At 39.2% G+C, this 16,150-nt stretch overlaps 2 protein-coding genes and 1 pseudogene across 2 annotated transcripts; 1 reads left to right on the plus strand and 2 right to left on the minus strand.

Annotated features, from left to right (window-relative positions):
* Positions 1-1,548: 1,548 nt before the first annotated feature.
* On the plus strand, positions 1,549-2,807 carry LOC111800354 (putative fasciclin-like arabinogalactan protein 20; annotated as a pseudogene).
* Positions 2,808-2,903: 96 nt separating this feature from the next.
* LOC111799871 (Tetratricopeptide repeat (TPR)-like superfamily protein) lies at positions 2,904-5,015 on the minus strand. The gene has a single exon (XM_023683365.2). The coding sequence runs from the start codon at positions 4,839-4,841 to the stop codon at positions 3,189-3,191; it is 1,653 nt and encodes a 550-aa protein (XP_023539133.2). The 5' UTR covers positions 4,842-5,015; the 3' UTR covers positions 2,904-3,188.
* A 164-nt stretch (positions 5,016-5,179) lies between these two features.
* On the minus strand, positions 5,180-8,775 carry LOC111799882 (beta-glucuronosyltransferase GlcAT14A). The gene is made up of 4 exons (XM_023683376.2): positions 7,744-8,775; positions 6,301-6,376; positions 6,105-6,220; positions 5,180-5,950 (listed from the first exon to the last, which is right to left on the minus strand). The coding sequence occupies exons 1-4, from the start codon at positions 8,225-8,227 to the stop codon at positions 5,436-5,438; spliced, it is 1,191 nt and encodes a 396-aa protein (XP_023539144.2). The 5' UTR covers positions 8,228-8,775; the 3' UTR covers positions 5,180-5,435.
* Positions 8,776-16,150: the final 7,375 nt, after the last annotated feature.

Below are 16,150 nucleotides of genomic sequence, written 5' to 3' on the forward strand. Positions count from 1 at the left end.
GGAATTGAGAAGAATTGACGAAGGTGAATAAGATTTCTAAGGCACCAAATAATTTAATCTTTGATAGCATGTTAGAAGAGTCTAAAGATGAACAACTAGAAGAGTCTAAAGATGAACGACAAGATGAGTCTGAAGATGAACGACAAGAAGAGTTTGACGATGAACGACAAGATGCTTTAGTTGATGATGCACCTGTCAGAGGAGGAGCTTTTGGTGATCGAGAAAAACAAAACCTGGGAGTTGGTTGATCAACCTCTAAACAGAAAGATAATTGGAGTAAGATGGGTGTTCAGAAAAAATCTTGGAGTTCACAGATCTAAAGAAGGAGTGTTAAAGATCACGTGTTTGTTTAGATTGCTGTCAGTTAGTATCGGATTAAATCTCCTTATAGTTAGGAGTTTGATTTAATTTTGATTTAATTTAGTTTTTGATTTGTTTACGAGTTTGTTACCAGATTTTTAAGTAGATTTTCTAAATATCTTTTTGTATTCTTTGTATATATATATATAGCATTCTTGCTCTCCATAACACAATCTTCTAATCAACCATTCAATTACTCACTCTTTCACTAACAAAAGTCGTCCCCAAGAATGTGAATAACTCGGTCCATAATGTTTTGATGAATCTATCATCTTTGTCACTGACGATGCTCGACCGAATTCTCCACAACTTCACAATATGTTTGAAGAACAATTAGGCTATTAATTTGGCAGAGCATATTTTGGGGAGGAAACGAATGTGACGTATTTTGAGAATCGGTCTATGATAACTAAGATAGCTTCATATTTGTCTACTTTCGAGAGGTGTGTTATGAAGTCCAATGACACACTTTCCCAAGGTCTTGTTAGCAATGGTAGTGGTTCAAGGAGTCCAGAGACCTTGACCTTCTCGACTTTATCCTGTTGGTAGATGAGGCACGTCTTTATATACTACATTATGTTACCATGTTTCCTTTCTTAACCAAGACATAAGTTTGTTGCCACCTACGGCGTCTGGTTCATAAAGTATTGTGACATTCCTGGATGAGCTTCTTCCTCAGTTCTCCCGTTCTCCCGTTCTTGGGACATACAATATGTTTCCTTTTGTCAGTACAAGGTCTCCCTCGACCCAAAAATATCTAGTCTTCCCAACTTTGGCTAAATCAACAACTTGGTCGAAGAGTCTTTATACAAGTATTCCCTTGTGATGTCGCGCATCGACCTATCAATCTTACTTAAATGAATATGGGCTAACATACACAGGGTCGCATATTCACTCTTTTGACCCAACGCATTGGCCACTTGATTAGTCTTTCCTATTTTATGTTAGAACTTAAAGTCAAGCTCTACTATGATTCCTTTCATCAAGATTGTTTTGACATTAACTTTGGTTGGTCAAAGAAGTGGTAAATGACACTATTATCCATCTTCACTACGAAGTAGGATCCTAGAAAATATTGTCTCCAAACACACAAGCACTACGAAGTAGGATCCTAGAAAATATTGTCTCCAAACACACAAGCAATGGACGACAAGTATTTCCTTTCCGTGAAACTATGATAACCTTTGTCATGCAATACAAAACACCAAACACTAATCGATTATTAGACATTCTTTTGTCTAAATACTTGTTTTGACTTGATAAACAAAATCTTTAATCACAAGAATTATTCTACCATTTCAAAAATTTAAAAAAAACGGCTTTTTGAGTTGGAGTAACCGTCCAATGACCCCATCCCAACGTAGTTAACAAGTCAATATTTCCCGCCAAATCCCTATCCCTGTCCTTTCTCTCTCCAATGGCCTCCTCACTCCTCTTCTCTCTCATCCTCCTCCTCTCTCTCCTCCCTCTCTTCTCTTCCCTCTCTCCCGAACCCATCGTCGACGCTTCCGAGATCCTCAAGGAGTCCGGCTTCTCCTCCATAGCTCTCACTCTCCAGCTCGCTTCCCACTACCTCCTCCCCCATTCCTCCTCCCTCACCATCTTCTCCCCCGCCGACTCCGCCTTCTCCCACTCCCCCCAGCCGCCTCTCTCCCTTCTCCAGTACCACCTCCTCCCTCACGCCTTATCTTTACAGAGCCTCCGGTATCTACCCTCCGGCGCCAAGATCTCCACCATGCTTTCCTGCCGATTCCTCACCTCACTAACATTGATGATCGGATTTCACTCAACAATGTTACCGTTGATAACCCGCCGCTCTATGACGATGGATCTCTCATAATCTTTGGAATCGAGAAGTTCTTCAATCCGTTCTTCGAGAGTTGGGACGTGTATACCAAGAGAATCATCCGGCCTGATCTTGACTGCCGCAATTCTTCGATTCAGAGCGATCCGATCAGGCATCTGGCGGCGGTGCTGAGAAACAGAGGCTTAAACAGAGGCTTATCGGTGATGGTTTCTTTTCTCGAGCTGCAGTTTCTAGGGTTTCATAAACAACCGGCGTTGACGATTTTTGCTCCGCCCAATGGTTCTTTGATGAATGTAATTTCTCGGATTGGAGATCAATCTTTCGCCGGCATGTCGTCCCCTGCAAACTACGATGGTCGGATCTGGCAGAATTTTCGGATGGAACTGAAGTAAGGAGTACTTGCGAGGGTTTAGCATCAATGTGAATCGGCGTGGTGGTGTTTTGATGGTGAACAACATGTCGGTTATCTTTCCTGACATGTTCTACAGCGAGAGGATAGTCGTTCATGGCATTGGGGGAATTCTTGAGATGCAAAAGAAAACGAAAAGATCTGAAATGGGGATGCAAGTGAAAGCAACACAAATCAAGCTGTAGCACATTACCATTTCTCTGTTTTCAGGTAATGAATTGTTCATCATCTGTAACTGTCTGTTTCATTTGATTGTATAATATGTTTCTACTTTCTGGATCAATTTTGTTCTAATCTTTCCAAAAACAATCTATATTGCATGACATCTATAAACATGAGACGATTAAATAAATCTTTCCAGACGCACAAATATTCATATGCAAGTAAGTAATCAATGATCAATAACACAAAAAGCATTAGAGGGTTAGAAGTACCGACTTCTTTCCAGTTCCTTGGCTAATCAAGAGTATAAAGATTCTTCATATTTTGCTATCAAAATCTTCACATCTTCCACCCATTTTGCAGAAAGATTCAAAACGATATCAAATAAGAGAATCATCTTCGGTTGATATCAACAAATTGACAGCTTTTCCAACCCTTCCATTGTGAATGTCAACCGTGCAATGCTGCCTTTCTTAGTCTATCGAGTTTCTCTACCAGAAGTAAAGCTGTATCCTGTCTACCCTCATCAAGAAGAGCCTGTTTCAGATTGCTAAACATTGTTGCTGGCGGCCGAATACCCAAATCCAGCATCTCTTCAAAGTATTTGCAGGCACACTCTAACTTGTTCTCGTGGCACAAGCTGTTAATCAATGTTGAAAACATATGCATTCCCGGAAGAACTCCTCTGGCCTTCATTTGATCCCAAATCCGAATCGCCATGTCTACTCGCTCCTTATTGCATAACATTCTCACCATGATTTCATATGTACTCAAAGCTGGTTCACACCCTGGCTCCCTACTCATTCTCTCGAAAACAGAATAAGCTTCTTTTGATCTCCCAGCCTTTATCAAATGATGTAATATGATGTCATAAGTCCTCGAATTTGGACCGATGCCTAGTTTTTTCATGTCGTTAACCGTCCTATATGCATCAGCCATCTTCATCGACCAGCAGTAAGCCCCCACCACGGCATTATAAGTCGGTGCCTCTGGAGCATAGCCACTCGACTTCGATTGTTCGAAAAACTCTAGAGCCTCATTCAATCTTTTCTCAGAGCCCAAACCATTGATTAAGGTACAGAACACATGAGGTGATGGCTTGACATTCTTAGATTTCATTGTGTGAAACAACTGAATAGCTTCATCATACTTCTTTGCCTTGCAATGTGCATTGATAACTATGCCGAACGTCACGACGTCCGGTTCGAACCCATCGTCTCTCATCTCCCTATAAACCTCATTCAACCTCAACAAATTCTGCTCCTGACCCCATCCTTCTAATAGAATTGTGTAAGACTTGATATCAGGCTTGAACCTTCTGTGCTTCATTTTATCAAACACCTCTTGTGCATGCCCAACGTTTCTCGATTTGCTCAGGGTGTCAATTAGTCTATTGAAATCTGATATTCCCAGTTGGAATCCAAACTTCTCCATCTTCTCAAATGCCTCGATTGCTTCTTTAACCTTTCTAGCTCGTGCATATCTCCGAGAAATTAAAGCAAATGTTTCTCTACTTAAAATCCCTTTCCGTTTCATATCATTCACCAAATTCCAAATCACATTGAACTGTTTGATCTTACCGAGGGATTCGATTAACGAGTTGTAGCTCTCCGTTGTGTGTTTGAAGCCTTTCTGCTTCTCCGCCCACCTGAAAAACGACAGCGCAAGAAGTCCCGCATTGCTCATCTTCTTCAGCACCTCGACAACCAGAGCCGGCGACACCTCGATTGAAGCACCATCAAGCAATGATTCAATGCAAGAACTAGGGTTTTTCGTAAGCAACTTACAGATTTTTTCAGCATCCTGGGCAATCTCAGCACTTGCCATGATTGAAATTTCGTCGGCGTCCGAATCCTGTTTGCTGTGCTCTGTACCATGATCGCTGAAATGGTGAGAGGCGTAACTGCGATTCGGAATAACCCCAGTTGAATGATCATTACAACGGGACGAAGTACAGATTGGGGTTTGGTTTCTGGTAATTGCTGGTGAACGAGAAACTGATCTGGATGAACAAGTGTAAGAAGAAGATGATGGTAGCGAGTGGAAAGAACTTATTCTTCGAGATAATCCACGAAGCGAACTGAGGAATTGACGAAAACCCATTGGAAAATCAGCGAATATAAGTTAAAGGCAGCAGCTTAACGAGAGATGAAGAAGAGAAATCAAAAAAAAGTTTGGAGCTTTGAGGAACGATGCGACGAAGGATGTTCGCTCCAGATCCCTTTGCGGCCGTTTATACTTCAACCTCAACTTCAGCTTGTAAATCGGGAATTTAAATAGGTTTTTTTTTTTTTTTTTTTTTTTTTTTTTTTGTCAAATTCATCCTAAAATTAATAGAGAAAGAGGGTGATTGGCAACACAAAAATTGAGAATTTAATGAATGAATTATGATTCAAATCCATAAAAGAAAAGCAATTCACAGTGAAGTTTGTAAGTGGTAGTAAGGGAAAAATAGTGGTATTGTTTGAATAAATTGTGGGGCTCTTAAATAAATACATTATATATCCCAAAACCTCAACAATATGCCTCTTGTTTCCTCATCTTCTCTAACCTGTTATGAACATGGCTAAGTCCCCACCCCCAAAATCTGAATATTTTGATCTCATGTATCCATTTACCTCACAGGCTTCTGAAAATGATGCGCCAGGACCTGCGACCGAGTCGACCCCTGGCTCAATCTTTTCATTGTACTGCCTTTCATTGGCATTGATTCGGTTGGGCGTTCCAGTCATTCAGAAGGTTCTTCACAGACTCTTCAAACTTCTTAGCTTGAGATCCAGATTTCAAGATATTGACATCACTCCATTGAGAGCAAGGATCCATCCACCAGTTCCTCCGACCCGAGCACCATGCTCCAGGAGTAAGTTGGTTGCGTCCCCGCTCCAAGAGTTTTTTATCGACCATGTCCAGCACGGTGTCATCTTTATGAAACTTTCGGGCAAAGGCAGCTCCACTTTCAGCCATGACATCGAAGTTTGATGCATTGAAGAAAAGGGGTTCCATCTTTGGAGGATCATCCCACATCATAAATCTTAGATTACTATTGACAGTTGTGTTCTTGAACTCATTTGAATTGCAAATGACAGAGTGAAAGTATCCTTCTTGTGATAACACAATGTTGTTAAAATACATAAGAAGCATCCGAGGAAGGTTATCCCATCCAAGAACACAATATTCGAGAAACGGTCGACTTAGGATGAACCAAGGGGAACCTGCAACCACGCACGAGGTAACGTCATCGTAGGTACAATACCCTTCACCAGGCTAGTTACTAGTAGAATGTTGATAGCTATATAAACAATACTTGAGGAGCGAAACACGGAGGAACAAGAAGATGATGAAAAAACGAGACAAAATCAACTCTACCTGTAAATATTTTGAAAGCATCAGGTGTCGGTCGCCTCTCGGTGGCATGAAATATTTGAGTTCTCCTTGCCAAATATAACCCTGGATCAACCACAATTGGCTGGATCCTCTGACCTCTGCATTACCAGAAACACAGACCATATCATACTTCAATTCAACCATGAGCAGTATATAATGCAGATTGGCATTTGCTTACTCTTTCCACCCAAGGTCGCTCGTATGATCTATGAAATTGAGATCTCTTCTAATAGACGAAAACACGTGTGACAGATCTGAAAGCACATATACGAAAGACATTACTACGCAAGGAAAACAAACGACACTCGTAGAAATCATTTTTGTGTCAAGTAACTTTTAATACTTCCCACAGCATCTAAGAATTGCATTTCAAATAATGAATATCATTGATATTCATCCTTTTATAGGAATCATTTCAATGCAGTACCCTTACGAGTCAGGAAAGGTCTTTCAATTTTTTACCCCCTAACCTTTCGAACCCGTTGTTTACAACACACTTGGGCAGCAATCTGACCTGACATATATATACATTCCTGAGTGTCTGGGCTAGCTTTCACACACCTATTATCACGAAACAACGGTCTAACTCTGCTACATCTAGTTGCCAAGGTAACTCGTAGGATTTTTTTTTTTTCTTTTTCCAGAAAGCGGTAACTTGTAGGATATCAAATCCTAAATAGACGCCCATCCTAGCTAGAACCTAATCCCTCTTAGCCATGCTAAGATTAAAGAAGAAAAGAAGCAAATTTTATGAGCCCAATGCAAAGAAACGAAATGAATGCTAAATCAGTTAATCAGGGTTGCCATGGAAATGTTCAAATTTCGTACGAAAGTTCAGTCCAGATATAGCAGCATATCAGCGCCAAACCTCGAACATTAGAACAACAAGAAAAAACATCAATCTAAACAAAGCTACATCAGTTTCTCACAGACAGAAGCGAATAGTGTCTATAATCTCCAACAGAGTAATTCTAGAGAATCAACCGCACAAAAACTTCCCAGATACAAATGTCTCAAGATGAACAAAATTCTCAAGGATTGAATATTTGCGCCACCGTAACAACCCAAACCCACCACTAGGAAACAATGTCCTCTTTAGACTTTCTCTTTCGAGCTTCACCTCAAAGTTTTTAAAACGCGTCTGCTAGGAAAAGATTTTCACACCCTTATAAAGAATGTTCCGTTCTCCTCCCCAACCGATGTAGGATCTCACAGCCACTCTACTTAAATCAATGAATCTTAATCAATCAAAAAGACCCTAAAATCACTTGAGAGCTCTCTTAATCTTCTTGAATCCACGCAGACCATCGAGTTCTAATGACTTTGTTCACTGATACTTTAGGAAATGCAACAACAAAAAACAGATATGCATCCAACAGTCAACCTAAATATGAACAAGAAGTACCATATATAAACCATAATTGGCTAAGCCTATAAGAATCCTCCACAAATTTCATTACCTCTGTTAATTACAGGTTAGTAAATTAAAGCTTTTTCAACAATTAATATTCACATATATACCTCCCCTGGATGAAGAAGAACCAAACAAACAACACATAACAGTTACCAAATAGGCATATATATTAAACGCAACAAGAAACAATTACCCAATTAGCATTACCATCCTGACTGATTAGCGGGTAATCCGTTGCACTCAAAGTGATAAACCAGTCCCAACCACTGTCAATTTTGAGAAGAATCGCCGCAGCATGAAGAATCGTGGCAATGTTAGACGACCCCATGTAGGAGATTCGATCAGGCTTTCCAACAACATCAACATTCTCGAAGGCACGAATCGCTGGCACCGACTTAACTGCCACAGCAAGCTGCAGCCGCTCGTCATTGGAAGCATCCGCCGCGAGATGCAGAAGGTACCGGTTTCTAGGGTGGTAGACGGCAAGCAACAGCCTGAAGATTCGGTCCTTGTCGCCGCGGCCACCGGAAATATAATAGGCAAACGCTGGAGGATATGGAGGTCCATGGTGGACTATTGAGGGAATGGATCGCGGAGAACTGAATGCAGAAATGGAAGAGAATAAGAGAAGGAGAAGAGAAAGGAACACGGCGGAGAAGAGAGTGAAAAGCCATTTCTTCTCAGCACCCATGACGGCGATCGTCGCTCTGGTTTTGATTTTTTCACTTTCTGGTGATTGAAATTGCAGTGGTATGATGATGGCGACGATGATTCAACTGGGTGGGGCATATGGGTAACCGTTAATTCAAGAAATTGGATGGTGAGATTCAAATATAATTTAGGTTTTCGGATTGTTTTAGGGAAATGGGTCCGCCGTAGATCTTGGATTCTTTGGCGATTCGGGTTGAGAAAACTGCTTCCCGGCGACACCGCTCCGACGAAGATCTGGGATTCAAGAACACGCAGTAAAAAGATGAAAAAACTACGAAACCCACATTGTTCTGTTCGTAATTTCACTCTGTTTCTCTCCCGCGAACTCAGAAATCAAAAGTTCCTTCTCCCTCCTCTTCTACTTCTTCCTTGGAAATCTGTTGGGAAATCGCTGGATAGGGTTTTCAGATCAGATTTGCAGCGATTTTATGAAGAAATAAGAGATTGAGATTATGTGGGGAAATGGGTTTTCCGTCTGCCTACCCTCTCTCTGCTCAAGTTTTCATTTTTTTTTTTTTTTATTTCTTTTTTCCATTAATGTTTGACAAGATGCACATTAAGCAGCTGAGGGAAAAGACTTACCCATTTCACGCGCTTTATGCGCGATTAGGAACAAACTAACCTAATTATTAATCATTTATGATTTGATTTTGTGTGTCTTAAAGTTCAATCGCTTGAGAGAGATTGGGGTAAAGTTTTCAAATGATATTAAGTATATACTAAACTTCCAAGACATTTTTCTTGGAGGCTTCAGGAATGTATTTGGGGGAGATTCTTAAATCCAAGGGTAAAATTGTAAATTCCATTCTTTTATTTTTTAAATGTGTGTGGGAATTGTAATGATTGAGAAAGACTTGTTAGCCTAATCTTCTTTCTTTCTTTTTTTTTTTTTTTTTTTCTTTTGGACTTTTGTTTCATATAAGATGGTTGTAAACCATGAAATTTGAAAATTGAGAAATATAATGATTGGGAAATGGTTGAAGGATGGTAAATGATGGGTAGATCGGTTAGATATTCAAATTCTGACTTAGTTTCGATGGTTTCTATAACCTAAGTTCCTTCTCGACTTCGTTGTCACTATCATCTACATAAGCAATTTCATGAGTATCGTATTGATGTGGTCCATTTATATCCATGTCAATTTCAATCTTTTTGTTTTCTTATTTTCATCTTCACTTGAAACAAATTCAAAAAGATCATCAATATCTATATCTTGATGTTCATCTTCATGCTTTTGGCTCGGAGAGGAAACAGAAACATTCGGAGGACCTAATGAGTAATCTGTAAACCTTTTACTAGCATCAACAAATTTTATGGTGAGGATTGTTAGAAGAGGAGTTCCACATCAACTAATCAAGGAGTTGATCATGGGTTTATAAGCAAGAAATACATCTACGTTAGGATGAGGTTTTTTGAGAAAACCAAAAGTGAAGTAAAGATTGAGGGACAGAAACGGCGGCAGCGGATTCGCCCCGTTGTTGAAGGTGCTGAAGCTGCTTGATTGCCCGGTGCAGCCACTCAGACCAAATTTCTCACCCTCAAAAAACAAAACGGCATCATTCTGATTATAATCCTCACTTCTACCAACAAACATCACATTGGGGTTCTCCAATTGATTGTTCTTCAATTAAAGCATATTGTTCGTAACAATAATTGCATTTACACTTCCCATTGCTATTTTCTAATATTGTGAAATGATTGAGATTTACTAGATTTCTTCTTCCTAGATTCAAACGGCGTAAGAAATCGTGACTTAGTTAGGCTACAATTACAAGAGGTAGAGCTAGAGAGGAGTTTTAGAATTACATTCACACTATTATTTTGCATCTATAAAATGTAATATGAAACAAAACTCAAATACAAATAACAATCTCACGGCTACTAAATTTAAGCATTGAACCCAATATGAACCATGATCACAATATGCTAACTGCATGCATAAACTATAAACATAAATCATTCAAAACATGATTCAAAACAACCCAAAAATATGAATACACATGTGGATGAAAGAGGAGAATATTAAGGCTATTAGATCACATGGTTTCACATTCTTTGATGGAAGAGGGGGGACATTAAGGGTATTGGATCACATGATATTACATTATTTTTCTTCCTCCTCCTTCATCTTCTCTTCTTTTTATACTCTAACTTAGCTAATCAAAAAATCATTGTCAATTATGTCATTCTCCCATTTTACAAAAGTCATAGAAATCATCCAACAATACATATACATCTCTATACCAAACGTTGTGTGGTATCACCTCTATTTTTCCCCCAATGAGCGGTCTTTACGTCGCTCGTCGTCGATGTCGTCGTCCCAACTGGGCTCTAGGACTGGAAGTGAAGGTTGAAGGGGGAAGGGGGCCGCTGGAAGAAAATGCAGTATGCATTGGATTTACGTTTAACATATATATGTATATACTAGAGACACATGAGATCGGGTTGATCCATAAACCCTAGCGGTCGTGGAGTTTTCCATTTAATTTTTCAAGATGGATTATATGACCGGTAACTAGTTGAAGTCATCTATACATAAACCTTAGCCGTCGTGGAGTTTTTCATCTCGGTGTCTCATTGTGTATTCTTTTATTTTTCATGTTTTTCATCTAGATCGAGCAGATAAGTTGTGTAATTCTAACACTTTGTTTCTTTTCGATTGGTCATCTCCAGTAAGATTCCTATTACTAAATTTTCTTTTTAACTCCTAGAAATAATGGTAGGAAATGTTTTGATGAGTATATTCTTATTTTCAATGATATCTCACAATAAAAATAATTTGGGAAATCATGACCAAAGAGTGTGATATCAATTAAGTTGTCCCTCATTATTTGAAGAACATTTCTAATACCATTTAAAATGTCATTTCAAATAATTAATTCACTTTCTGTCACATCGCTATAGTATTTTATGTGATGAGGGAGTCTGTTAAAAGATTACGTGTTTAGATTGCTGTATTTGATTTAAATCTTCTGATGGTTAGGAGTCGATTTGTTTTTTATTTGATTTACTCTTGATTTGATTAGATTTTGTTTTGATTTGTTACCAGATTTTCTGATTTCTAGGTAGATTTTCTAGATATCTCTTTCTATTCTCTGTGTATATATATAGCATTCTTGCTCTTCAAAATTCAATCATCTCATCAATTATTCAATCAATCCCTCTTTCACTAACAATTGGTATCAGAGCTATCTTCTTAAGGGATCTGTGAGATCAAGATGGAAGGAGAATCCAGTTTTTCCGCTGTTGCACCACCAATCTTCGATGGAGACAATTATCAAATGTGGGCAGTTCGTATGGAGACTTATTTGGAGGCCTTGGATCTTTGGGAAGCAGTAGAAGAGGATTACGAGGTCCCTCCACTCCCAGCAAATCCTACTGTAGCACAAATCAAATTACATAAGGAAAAGAAGACGAGGAAATCAAAGGCGAAAGCTTGCCTATTTGCCGCTGTATCTCAAATGATCTTCATGCGAATAATGTCCCTCAAAACAGCAAAGGAAATCTGGGATTATCTCAAGACCGAATATGAAGGAGATGAGAGGATTCGTGGAATGAAAGTCCTGAATTTGATCAGGGATTTCGAGTTGCAGAAGATGAAGGAGTCAGAGTCGATAAAAGAGTACTCTGACAGACTTCTCAGCATCGCCAACAAGGTGAGATTGCTTGGTTCTGTATTAAATGATTCCAGGATCGTTGAAAAGCTGCTAGTCACTGTTCCAGAGAAGTTTGAAGCCACCATTACTACTCTGGAGAACACCAAAGACTTGTCAAAGATTTCTCTTACAGAGCTCTTGAATGCTTTACAAGCACAAGAGCAAAGGAGGTCTATGAGGCAAGAAAGGGTGATTGAAGATGCCTTACCTGTTAAGCATCAGGACAGGTATAAAAACAAGAAAATTTTCAAAAACCAATCGACGTATGGAGATCCATCTGCAGATTATCAGAAGACAAAAGGAGGAGGTTTCAGAAAATCTTATCCACCTTGCCGCCATTGTGAGAAGAAAGGTCATCCACCATTCAAGTGTTGGAGAAGACCTGACGCCTTCTGCTCCAAATGCAATCAACTTGGACATGAAGCTGTGATCTGTAAAGCCAAAGATCAGGTGAAAGAAGTAGATGCAGAGGTAGTTGATCAAGAAGAGGAAGAAGAAGATCAATTGCTTGTGGCCACTTGTTTCTCAGGCAAAGAATCAAGCGAGAGTTGGTTGATTGATAGTGGGTGCACAAATCATATGACATATGACAAGGAGTTTTTTGAGGAATTAAGAGACACTAACGTCAAGAGAGTGAGGATTGGCAACGGTGAACACTTGGAAGTCAAAGGAAAAGGCACAGTAGCTATAACAAGTTATGAAGGTACAAAATTTATTCCAGATGTTTTATTTGTACCTAAAATTGATCAAAATCTCTTAAGTGTTGGTCAGTTACTTGATAAAGGCTATAAAGTGTTGTTTGAGAATAAACAGTGTTTTATCAAAGATGCTAGTGGCAAAGACTTGTTCAATGTCAAAATGAAAGGAAAAAGCTTTGCTCTAAATCCGATGGAGAAAGAGCAGATGGCCTTTATATCCAAAGCTAGTGCCACTGAGATTTGGCACAAAAGACTTGGGCACTTTCATCATCGAGGTTTGCTTCAGATGCAGTCAAAGAAGCTGGTGGAAGGACTCGCTGACATTAATGATGACATGCCTCCTTGCCGTGCTTGCAATTTTGGGAAGCAACATAGGCAACCCTTTCCTAAACAGGCATGGAGAGCCTCGAAAAAACTGCAGCTGGTTCATACTGATCTTTGTGGTCCTCAGCGAACACCATCATTAAATGGTAATCTTTATTACATTATTTTTATTGATGATCTAACAAGAATGTGTTGGATCTTCTTTATGAAGCAAAAGTCAGAGGTTGCGGGTGTATTTTGGAAACTCAAGGCCAGAGTCGAGAATGAAAGTGCATGCTTGATTCAGACTGTAAGATCAGATAATGGCAAGGAGTACACTTCAGAAACTTTTAACAGGTTTTGTGAAGAGGCTGGAATTGAACATCAGTTGACAGCACCATACACTCCTCAACAGAATGGCGTCAGTGAAAGGAGGAATAGATTCATAATGGAGATGACGAGATGCATGCTTCATGAGAAGGATCTTCCAAAACGTTTTTGGGGAGAAGCAGCAAACACTGCTGTGTACTTGCAAAATCGAATTTCAACAAAAGCTGTGAAGAACCTGACGCCATTTGAAGCTTGGTATGGTTACAAACCTTCTTTAAAGTTCCTTAAAGTATTTGGGTGTCTTTGCTTCACTTACATTCCACAGATCAAGCGTGATAAGCTTGACAAGAAGGCAGAAGCTGGCATATTTGTTGGGTATAGCACTATATCCAAAGCTTACAGAGTTTTTCAACCGCACACTAGTCGAGTTATTATGAGCCGAGATGTTCATTTTGCTGAAAATGAGCAATGGAATTGGGAAGAACTAACAAAGGTGAATCAGATTCCTAATGCACCAAACAATTTAACCTTTGGTAGCATGTTAGAAGAATCTGAAGATGAACGACAAGAAGAGTCTGAAGATGAACAACAAGATGATTTGGTTGATGATGCACCTGTGAGAGGTACAAGGTCACTATCTGATATTTATCAAAGGTGTAATGTAGCTATTTGTGAGCCTGCAGGGTTCCATGATGCAAAAAACAGCCAACATTGGATGGCTGCAATGCAGGAGGAGCTTTCGATGATCGAGAAAAACAAAACATGGAAGTTGGTTGATCGACCTCTAAACAGAAAGATAATTGGAGTAAGATGGGTATTCAGAACAAAGCTAAATCCTGATAGTTCAGTTAACAAATACAAAGCAAGACTTGTTGTGAAAGGCTTGTTGTGAAAGGATATGCACAAGTTTTTGGAGTTGACTATTCAGAAACATTTGCACCTGTTGCGAGGCTTGATACAGTAAGATTGTTGCTTGCTCTTGCTGCTCAAAAGAGTTGGAAAGTATTCCAGTTAGATGTTAAATCTGCATTCTTAAATGGAGTCTTGCAAGAAGAAATTTTTGTCGAGCAACCTGAAGGTTTTGTTAGCAGAGGCAATGAAGATAAAGTCTACTTGCTGAGAAGGGCTTTATATGGTCTTAAACAGGCTCCGCGAGCATGGTACAGTAAAATTGATGATCATTTGGTTGGTCTTGGCTTTCAGAAAAGTCAATCTGAACTCACACTGTATGTCAAGCATGAAGGTACAAATACTTTAGTCATTTCTCTTTATGTAGATGACTTATTAATTACAGGAAGCAATCCAAAGCAAATTAACAAGTTCAAACTGGAAATGAAAAAGATATTCGAAATGACAGACCTTGGTCTGATGTCATATTTCCTTGGCATTGAGATCAAGCAAACCCAAGATGAAGTGTTCATTTGTCAAAAAAAGTATGTAAAGGAGATACTAAAAAAATTTCAGATGGAGGATTGCAAAGCAATGAATACTCCTATGAATCAAAAGGAGAAGCTGGTCAAAGATGATGATTCTGCCAAAGTTACTGAAGCTGAGTTCCGGAGCTTGGTAGGGTGCCTGATGTACTTAACAACAACCAGACCTGATATCGTAAATGCTGTAAGTATTCTCTCCAGATTTATGCATTGTCCCAATGAGACTCACATGAAAGCTGCAAAGAGAGTTATCAGATACATCAAGGGGACCTGGAATTATGGAGTGAAGTTCTTAAAGCACAAGGAAATGAAGCTAATTGGTTTCTCTGACAGTGATTGGGGTGGCTCAATCGATGACATGAGGAGTACATCTGGTTACTGTTTTTGCCTCGGATCAGGCATGTTCTCTTGGTGCTCAAGAAAGCAAGAAACTGTAGCTCAATCCACTGCTGAGGCAGAATTGATAGCTGCAACCGCCGCAGTAAATCAAGCTCTCTGGTTAAGGAAAATTCTCGTGGATCTAAACTTGGAGCAAAAACACAGCACTGAGATACTAGTTGATAACCAAGCTGCTATTGCAATCTCCAATAATCCAGTTTTTCATGGAAAGACTATGCATTTCAACATCAAGTTATTCTTTGTTCGAGAAGTTCAAAAGAGTGGTGATGTGACTCTTTGCTATTGCAAATCTGAAGATCAAATTGCAGATGTCCTTACCAAACCGCTGCCACTTAGCAAGTTTGAAGATTTCAGAAAAAAACTTGGAGTTTGCAGCATCTAAACCAGGAGGAGTGTTAAAAGATTACGTGTTTAGATTGCTGTATTTGATTTAAATCTTCTGATGGTTAGGAGTCGATTTGTTTTTTATTTGATTTACTCTTGATTTGATTAGATTTTGTTTTGATTTGTTACCAGATTTTCTGATTTCTAGGTAGATTTTCTAGATATCTCTTTCTATTCTCTGTGTATATATATAGCATTCTTGCTCTTCAAAATTCAATTATCTCATCAATTATTCAATCAATCCCTCTTTCACTAACAGAGTCATTAAATGAAATAATAATATGAATTATAATGAGTCCATAGTACAAAACTGTTTTGTACAGTATAAGTACTCCATGATTATAATTTTTCTGATGAATTATTTTCTTGGAAAACTTTCGTGGGTTGTGGATGATGAAGAGGAACCAACTTTGTCAAACCTCCAGCTAAGAAGCTTCTTTTCCAATATAGAAACAATGTCATTTGACACTGTCATTCACAATGCTCGCGCTTATTGTGATACACGTATATGCCACATAGCTCGCTTAGGCCATAGGGCCTAGGAGTGGTGGAGAGCTGACATCATGTCTCCTCCTAAAGTATATTATAAGGAATTTTCAATCTTTCTAGAGTAGACATGATTTTGGCAAATGGCATACGGTCTCATGGAGCTTCTGTCTGGTGACACCAAATTTGGCAAGCATTCATATTTCATATGGAC

This window comes from Cucurbita pepo, chromosome 1 (genome assembly GCF_057944985.1).
Source record: "Cucurbita pepo subsp. pepo isolate OVF chromosome 1, ASM5794498v1, whole genome shotgun sequence".
Taxonomy (NCBI): domain Eukaryota; kingdom Viridiplantae; phylum Streptophyta; class Magnoliopsida; order Cucurbitales; family Cucurbitaceae; genus Cucurbita; species Cucurbita pepo.

Excerpts from the sequence above, each read along its gene's own strand:
- LOC111799871 (XM_023683365.2), bottom strand. The coding sequence starts at position 4,841 with ATGGGTTTTCGTCAATTCCTCAGTTCGCTTCGTGGATTATCTCGAAGA.
- LOC111799882 (XM_023683376.2), bottom strand. The coding sequence starts at position 8,227 with ATGGGTGCTGAGAAGAAATGGCTTTTCACTCTCTTCTCCGCCGTGTTC. Across the intron at positions 6,221-6,300 it reads AGCGACCTTGGGTGGAAAGA|AGGTCAGAGGATCCAGCCAA; the intron begins GTAAGCAAATGC and ends CTGGTAATGCAG. Across the intron at positions 5,951-6,104 it reads TGCTTTCAAAATATTTACAG|GTTCCCCTTGGTTCATCCTA; the intron begins GTAGAGTTGATT and ends GCGTGGTTGCAG.